The 8,930-nt window shown below is 36.6% G+C and overlaps 2 protein-coding genes across 2 annotated transcripts in view; one reads left to right on the top strand and one right to left on the bottom strand.

Annotated features, from left to right (window-relative positions):
• Window positions 1-8,930, bottom strand: part of LOC133197094 (uncharacterized) — a 138,019-nt gene that overhangs the window by 65,419 nt on the left and 63,670 nt on the right. The window lies entirely within an intron of this gene.
• The window catches only part of LOC133196103 (uncharacterized), a 29,650-nt gene continuing 26,805 nt past the window's right edge, over window positions 6,086-8,930 (top strand). Inside the window, exons 1-3 of the mRNA XM_061332042.1 lie at window positions 6,086-6,265; window positions 6,388-6,440; window positions 7,610-7,768. Coding sequence (XP_061188026.1) covers window positions 6,115-6,265; window positions 6,388-6,440; window positions 7,610-7,768 — 363 coding nt within the window. The 5' untranslated portion in view covers window positions 6,086-6,114. The remainder of the gene's footprint in view (window positions 6,266-6,387; window positions 6,441-7,609; window positions 7,769-8,930) is intronic.

The raw sequence follows: 8,930 nt of genomic DNA, 5'->3' as shown, positions 1-8,930 counted from the left end.
TTCTGCTTAATTGTCAAGGATTATTTGGTAGTGCCCCCCCCCCCCCAACTAAGAATGCTTGGTTGTGCCCCCAATCTGAAATTGCTTTCTACGACTATATACATATAGTATAGTCGTTTACTTATATTCATTTTCAAATAAAAATCAATAAACGACTTTACTGCTGAGCAAGGTCGCATTTCTGTCAAAAACCCACGAACAAACAGAACTCTGTATTTCTCCTTCATCTCTCTTTTTTTTTTTTGAAAACCAAAATCGAAACACCCTATAAAACAGTCAAAGTCCCCCCCCCCCTTCTTTTTTGATTGTGAGTATATATCCTGGTTTAGTTGGTTGAAGGGGTATGAAAAATCCTTAAGATATGCTTTAAATTGTTAGAAAAAGCAGAGATATAAATAATGCCATTTATGTCTCTGTTAAATATGATTGACCTTTGTAATATTAAACTGTGTTAAGGTTATGAAAGAATTTGTGTGACCAACAACATGGATGCAGCATCTTTTTTTTTGGGGGGGGGGGGAGGGGGGCAAATAATTGATCAACCAAAAAGGGAAACATATGAGTTAATTTCACGATCGACTTCATATCTTTAAAATAATACTGAGGGAAGGGGATTCCTAGCTGCAGAACTGTAGCATTATGGTTTTATATTTTAGTCTTTGACCATAACCGTAATTATAAATTTCACAATATTTGCATTAGCAGATCTGTAGCGTTATGGTCAAAGACTAAAATTTAAAACCTCTACGCTACAGTTCTGCAGCTAGGGGATTCTATTCTAACTTTCAATTTTGGCATGCAGTATGCAATTCAATAACATGGGAGATCTCAATCATCATCAAGGTTCCTTTTGGTTCCTGCTGGAACATAGGGCCTCAAGAAACAGTCGGAGTCCTCCAGCGCACTCTGTTTTGAGCAGCCTTTTTCAGTTGTTCCCAGCTCTGTCCACACGGTCTAATAACCTCTTCGCATGACCTTCGCCAAGTTGTCCTGGGACGCCCAACCCGACGTTTGCCTTGGGGGTTCCACTCGAGAGCGTGGCGTGTAATGTCTTTCGATGGTTTTCTGAGGGTATGCCCAATCCACCGCCACTTTCTATGGGCTATTTGCTGAGTGATTGGGTCTTGATTTGTTGCTTTCCACAGATTCTTATTGTTTATCTTTTCTGGCCACCTGATGTTTAGTATGTGGCGCAGACATCTGTTTGTGAAGGTTTGTAGTTTTTTGGAGTTGGTGTTGGTGACTCTCCATGTTTCGGATCTGTAGAGAAGCACAGACTTAACATTACTGTTATATATACGGAGTTTGATGCGTGTGGACAGTGCTGTTGATCACCACGCAGGCTTGAGGGTGATGAAGGCGTGTCTCGCTTTATTAATCCTTGCTTTTATGTCTTCATCTGTTCCACCAGTGGCTGAGACAATGCTGCCTAAGTATGTAAAGGTGTCTATGTCTTTCAGGTTATGCTCTCTAAGCATGATTGGTGTTTGCTGTTTGTTGTGGAGTTGCATTACCTCTGCCTTGTCAATGCTGATCCGTAGACCTGTCTTTGCTGCTTCTTTGGCAAGCCTATCTGTCTTGAGCTGCATGTGCTCATATTTCCGGGACATAAGACATAGGTCGTCAGCAAAGTCGAGGTCTTCCAAACACTGAGTGAAAGTCCACTGGACTCCCGTCTTGCCATCTCTTGTAGTTTCCCGCATGATCCAGTCCACCACCACTAGGAAAATTATCGGTGACAGTAAACAGCCTTGTCTTACCCCTGTCCGCACCTCAAAGGCTTCTGTAAGCTTACCGTTGTGGATGACTTGGCATGTAGCCTCGTCATAAAATTGTTGTATGAGGTTGATGAAGGTAGGTGGCGTTCCATAATGCTGGAGTAGTTTCCAGATAACTTTTCTGTCAACACTATCAAAGGCCTTTTCAAAGTCAATGAAGTTCAGACACAGTGTTGACTGCCACTCTAATGACTGTTCAATTATTATACAGAGAGTAGCGATATGGTCTGTACAGGACTTGTCCTTTCTAAAGCCTGCCTGTTCTGGACGAAGTCGTTCTTCTATGGCATCTTTAAGTCTTCAGCTTTTGTGGGAGGGGGAGGGGTGATCACTGCGAGTTACGAGGCTGCTAGTGTGTTTCAGGTGTTGGGCGATTTAGGAGTTTTCTGAAGTGCTCTGCCCAATGCTTTCTCTGGCCTTCTTCATTTGTAATAGGGTTGCCTGCCTCATCTTTTACTGGCTTGGTCTGTGGTGGTCTCTTTCCAGCCAGGGTTCTTGTGACTTTGTACATGGTACTTAAGTCTCTTTTCTCTGCTGTTTCCTCAGCTTCTGTAGCTAGTGTGTTATAGAAGTGTCTTTTTATCTCTCCTTGCACTTTTCTTTACGTCATTGTTTAGTATAGTATATCTGTCTTTTAATTCTTGTTTCTTTTGTTCCTCCTCACAGCTGATAATCTGCTGTTTGAGTTTTCTTTCTTCTACCAGTTTCCACGTGTCCCCAGAAAGCCATTCCTTGTCTCGCTTTTCTCTTTTCCTTAGGATCTCCTCACATGTATCATTTGTATCATTCCAGCTGTCTTTGATGGAGTTCCAGTGTTCTTCTAAGGGTGTTTCTTGACAGACATTGTTAAGGACCTCGAATCTGTTTTTCAGCCTGATGGTAAAGGAGTCCCTGGTGTCTTTTTCCTGAAGTCTCTGAGTATCAAACTTGATGTTTGGTCTATCACAGTTGTCCTTAAAGACTTTCAACTTGACTTTAATGGTGCCTAGTACTAGATGGTGGACCGAAGCTACATCAGCCCCTTTTCTTGATCTTGTATCGAGGAGGCTGCGTCTCCACTTCCTAGAGATAGTAAAAAAGTCTATCTGGTTCTTGGTTTTTCCATCAGGGGAAACCCAAGTCTCTTTTTGGATGTTTTTGTGCTGGTAGACACTACCTCATATCATAAGGTCATTGAATGCACAAAAATCTGTGAACAATTCTCCATTCTCGTTCATGCCACCAAGTGCCTGGGTGTCCATGATGAGTTCTTTCCCAGAACTGTCTGCACCTATCTTGGCATTCATGTCACCCATCAAGATTTTGATGTCTCGTCTTGGTGTCTTGTCCACTAGTACTGCTGCCTGCAATTTTGCGCAGAAATCTTTTTTTGTTTCTTCATCTGCGGTGTTTGTTGGTGAGTAGCATTGGATCACAGTTACTTCTCTTCCTTTGGAATGGAATCTTGCTGTTATAGTCCTTGATTAGCCTTTGACCCCGAGCTCAATCATGCTACAACAAAACGTAAGGAGGGGAGCCGGTATTAGAGGGCAGCCGGTATTTAAAGGAATATTTCTATTTTAAAATAGACAGGAACAACTCTTCTTAGAAAAAAGTGAGCGCTTCAATCCCTCACACTACTTGCCTACTTGCCTGAGTAACAATTTTAGTGCGGTCAAGTCAAGGGTTCTATTGTTATATGCGACGTAAATTTTAGCTTCTCTTTGTCCAGTGACCTCGACCTTACGAAAATGACCTTTGGGAAAGTTCATGATTATCGTTATATTCAAATTTCATTTCTAGCCAGTTTTGTGAGCCTTTTAACAAATGAAATATAATGCTGTACAATTTGCACTGGTTAATTGAAATACATGTATGTTATAAAAATTAAATTGTAATTGATAATTTGATAGTGTTCTGACGAAACTTTTCTCAAATGCTGACATGCCTCATTATGTACACTGGATGATGGATTTACAGGTATGTCTGTGACTGACAGCTAAAAATCATATAGTTTGTTATTTGCTATGTTATCAATAGAAGATGATTAGATTTTGAAAATTGAAATATTTATTATTTCCACTATCGTTCTAAATCGCCTAGTATACCGTTTCATACACAGAATATATACTAGCTAAGTTAGCAATCTCAAGCTTATTATTTCGAAACGAGACACGTTTTTACCAGCATGGCGTAAAATGCGAATCCCATAAAAAATGCGACATTTTTTTTTTTAATTTATCTATTTACTCAAAACTATTGTTTATGTAATTTAGATGACACTTTAAGATCAGTTTAAGAACAGTTTAAGATTAACAATGAATAAAATTGTGTAATTAAGAATCCTAAATATATACTATAGGGATGTAAACTAATTGTTTGTCTGAAGTCGCACTCTTGAATTTAGTATAGTTTATAACAATAATTTGAGAGTCGGGAACTTTAATTTGGTTAATCAACGCTTACAACAGAAGAAAGTGTAAATTCCAGAATTATGTGTTCTTTCTCTATACATGCATTTGCCATTGTTAATAAAGTCTTGTTTGGATCTGTCAAATACACATCATCTTTTAAAAAGTCGGCATCTTGATTGACAAACACCAATCACCCATGGATAACTTGAAGTAATTTTGAAGCAAGTATTTTACCCTCAATACGTCGAAGTCCTTTTTAATGTGTATTTGACAGAGCGAAACAAGAATTAATTAAATGGCAAATGCCATGTATAGGGACAGAACACACAATTTTTTTTTGGTAAATTCAATCTATTGTGAGAAAATATAGTTATCATGGAACTTTTCTGCCATTGCAGAATATGTACATAGCGATACATGTATATTACCATTGGCCTATACATGCAGATTTGTTCATCCCACTGCGCACCTTTTTACAGAAAGCTACTATATGCTTATAAAGTGTTGATTTTAGCATTCTTAAGGACTTTTTAGTAAAAACAAACGAACAATAATATAGGTATAATATGTATACTGTATAAGTACGTGAAAAAAATTCTTCAGTATAACTGGACAGGGGACATGGTTTTAAAAAAGACAGAATTCCAAAAAGGATCTATTCAGGGTATTCAACATAAAAAAGTTAATACTAATTACCAATTAGACAATATATTTCTCTCAAGAATATATCTGTGCACTCAGGAAAAAATCTTTATAAATCTGGTCTCGGAAACATTTAACAATTATTTCGATAAATACTATCTGGTTTATTCCTCCTTTTTATGTCTTTTTCCTATCAATCATGCAACTCTTTCTCTCTTGTATGTATGTATATTGTATTACATGTATACGTATATATTAAAATATACAGGTGTTACAGTGTAGTTTCTTTTTGCCCCATGAGGGCACTTAATTGGTAAATAAACAAATTTAATTGAATTGAATATACTAGTGGTTATAACGCAGTCTTAGGAAACTTAGGAATATTCGTAAGAGAGACAACAATGTTTATGTTTTTTTATGTCTAAAACCATACGACTCGCTTTTAGGTAAGTTTCAGTCCAGTCAGATATGCATGGTTTTTGTACAATTTAAATACAAAAACGTTACGGAAGTTTATTTTTTATTATGGTACAGGATCCATGCACTGCTTTGCGAGAAGAGGTTTTTAATACGGGAGGGGGTCTTCAATATTCCATGGAACTTTTATGCAAGTAAAAACTTCGTATAGAAAGTGAATGAATGAAGCGACACTTACTAATATGCCAGAGGAATCAGGCCCGTAGCAATGGTTTCCAAAAGGGGAGGGACAACTTTCCAAAAAAGTCTGATGAAAAAAATAGCTAAAAAAGCTATTAATTTAATATCCAATTCCTGGAATTTGCCAGTGCTCAACCTTACAACATCAAAAAGTGGTGGGCCAACCTGCATCTAAAGGAAAAAATACTATAACAAAATAATATACTCAGAAAAAAGGGTAGAATGGCTTGCCTGTCTGATATGCGCAATATACATTTCGTACATACAGGCAATGCCAGTTTAAAAAAGGGGGGCGGCCCCCCGCGTTCCACGGGCCTGGGAATATTATGTACAATGTATACGAATCCAGGTATTTTAACGGTGAAATCGATCTAATAAATCTAAAATTATAGATAAATGATGTCATGTTAGTGACATAAAAATTTTATATGGTCACTTTTTTTGGGGTGGGGGGTGGGGGTGGGGGTTACAATTACTGATTTTAGTTTCAAAGAAAACAATTGTGCGAAACAATTTTGTACGATTTATTTAGATCACCTCACCGGAAGTGGAGTCCAAAACGAAAAAAGTAATGTCGCGTCGAAGAACGAAGAACTTTTAGAATATTATAAACGTTTTGAAGTTGGTCTGTAAAATATCACAAGATGGATAGCATTGGGGAAGAAAGGGAGCAGATCGAAGAGGACATAGAGCGTCTTAATCTTGCTTTGCAAGTTGAGGGCTCTGAAGTTGAACTGCAAGATGAAGACGATGAAGACGTGCTTTGTATCAACGAAGATAGCATTGAGCATGAAGGTATATATAATTTTACAACTTTATAGTTAAAAAAAGTATTCATACCCTATAACATACTCCTCACATAAAATCGTTTGAAAAACACTAGAATTTAGTCCATCTGAATATTTTTCATATTTCAGATTATGAAAGTGTGGACACCATTTTTTCCATCAGCTCTGAAGCAAAGCAAGGGGTAATCTTTAAAAATACAAAAAAAGAAAAAAAAACACCATTCTGAGAGTATTGCATTAGCAATACCAGTCCCCTACTGACAACTGTAATCTGGTTCCCATTAGAAAATTAAAAATGCCGTAAATTCATTAAAAAAAAATCATTGAAGAAGAACATAATATAAACTTAATCTATAACTCATCAAGGTAGATTCACATACCAAAAATTAGCTCAATATATATCTGCAAGCATTTAGAAAAAAAAGTTGGAAAACCAAGAAAGACAAACAGACGGGGGACAGACAGATGGATGGACAGACAAGGAGGAGACCTATAGTCCCCTATGGTTTCACCGGTTTGGGAATAAAAAAAAGAGAGAGACCAGTTAAAAAAGAAACAGAAAGAAAGAAAAGAAAATAAGATATACAAGCAAAAAAGATAAAGATATATATGAAAAAAGTAGCTTGTTGTACTTACACTTCCTAAAGATATATATTTTCTTGATATCTATTGATGGCCATCGAGGCTTTCTTGTCCTTGCATTTCCTTCATCTTTGAGAGGCTTGGACCCCTGGCAAATTTCATTCGATATTTTACGGGCTGACTGAAGTGACATCTTGGTGAAATTACAAATCTTGATTGTTTTCTTAACTTTCAACCAAGCAGACTAAGTCTTTCAGTGATAAACAACATTTAACAGGTGCATTGAGGTGTCAACTGCTTGCATTCTGTTTATAGTTTAAGTCAACTTAATTATGATAGCCCCAATCTGATTGGTGCTTCTCAATGAGAAGCAAGCCCATAAAATATCTGGGGTCCCACATACATGAGTGGACTCAGGACTCCTGATGTTGTGAGGATGTTTGAAAGGTAGCCAAAAATTTCTTTCTGTGTCTGATTGACCATGTGTGACGAAGGGGGTATGTGAATATTTGGTGTTATAAAGAGAATTTTAGCATGTTATATAGCAGGAAAAATGTTCCTGAAAAAATATAGAGATATTGCAAGAATGGTGTGTGATGAATCGAATAGCAGTAATTTGAAAATTGACTGTATGTGTATTGAGTGCATTAATAGAATTTTTTTGGATACACAAGATTTAAAGTAATAGTATTTATTTATTATATGATTCAATTGGAAGACATTATGTACCAATTATTTTAAAATGATTTTCTAATATATATATATTCAGGTACCCAGTGAAATAGATCAGTTTTCAGGGATGTCTGAAATTAGTCATTTACCCATTAATGCAGAAACATGTCTAGCACTCAACAGAACCTATCAAGAACTCATTCTGGAATCACTGAAAAAAATAGAATTGGCACTGAATGAAAACAGGGAAAAACAGGTGAGGTAAAATTTTTCTAGTTTAAAAAAGAAAGAGAAGTACAGTCCTTGAATATCTCTGAATATATTGTAATTTGTGGGGAAAAAATGTTTTAGATGATTAACTAACTAATGTTACAAATGAATTTTTATCTGTGATGACCATGGCCATACCTGCCTTAAAGAGAGTGTGAAGGTGATAAGGTGGCCAAGGCATACTTGGGTCAGTCTACCCTCATCCACCTCCTATTCTGTCTCAATATCCATTTAACTAATACAAAGAGACTGTCCTCTTTACCACTCGGCAAACCTCGGCTGATTCCGTCACCTTCATCAAACCTCGGCTGTACGAGGAAACTTGATATGCATCTCCGCTTTACATTTGTGATAAGGCTGCCTGTTTACCGCTTAGGGAAAACGTAACGCTTTGAAAACGATAACAAACATGCATCTGATATACGATGAAAATTTTCAAAAGCATACAGGTTACACTAAGAATAACACTTACCAAGAAAAATGCACTTAGTATCTTTACATAATCACATGTTTGTTAAAGGATCGAATTCAGCACACTGTGCACGTGTAAATGTAGGGCGCAGCCATATTGCGTATAAAGTAGCTCCAGCTCAATGGAGGTTTACATGATACAGCCGAGGTTTGATGAGGTACGAATCGGCCGAGGTGTGCCGAGTGTCCTCTTTACAATAAAATCATATTCTTGTTGCTTTGAATTTAGAAAAATTATTTGGAATGTTATGAAAGGGTGAAATAAAGATTCTTAATGACATGCATATTGTACCCATGCCAGAATTTTGTGTGTCATTGACCTTCAATGAGATTTTGTTTTTATTGTGTAAAATGTAGTTAATTTTCTTATATTGTACAGGATTATGTCATTATATCTTTGTAATTTCAAACACAAACACATCTTTTTGAGAAATTTTGATTAGAAAATATTAAGACCTTGACCTTTCAGGAAACCCTGACTGTGCAGTTTATTTATTGCTTATATTTATTGAAAAACATAAAGGATTACTTCAATATATCACGAGCATTTCATTGTGAAAGTACTTTTTTGATCTTGACTTTATTTATGACATAGAAAAGTTAAGAAAACCCATTCAAACAAATTGCACCAATTCACATCTAGTGAGAGCATTTTAGCTATACCTCAGTTTTGTAAC

Source organism: Saccostrea echinata, unplaced genomic scaffold, assembly GCF_033153115.1.
Source record: "Saccostrea echinata isolate AGI-Se365-2 ecotype Australia unplaced genomic scaffold, CSIRO_AGI_Sech_v1 ptg000030l, whole genome shotgun sequence".
Taxonomy (NCBI): Eukaryota; Metazoa; Mollusca; class Bivalvia; order Ostreida; family Ostreidae; genus Saccostrea; species Saccostrea echinata.
This window is presented reverse-complemented; position numbering and strand designations above follow the sequence as displayed.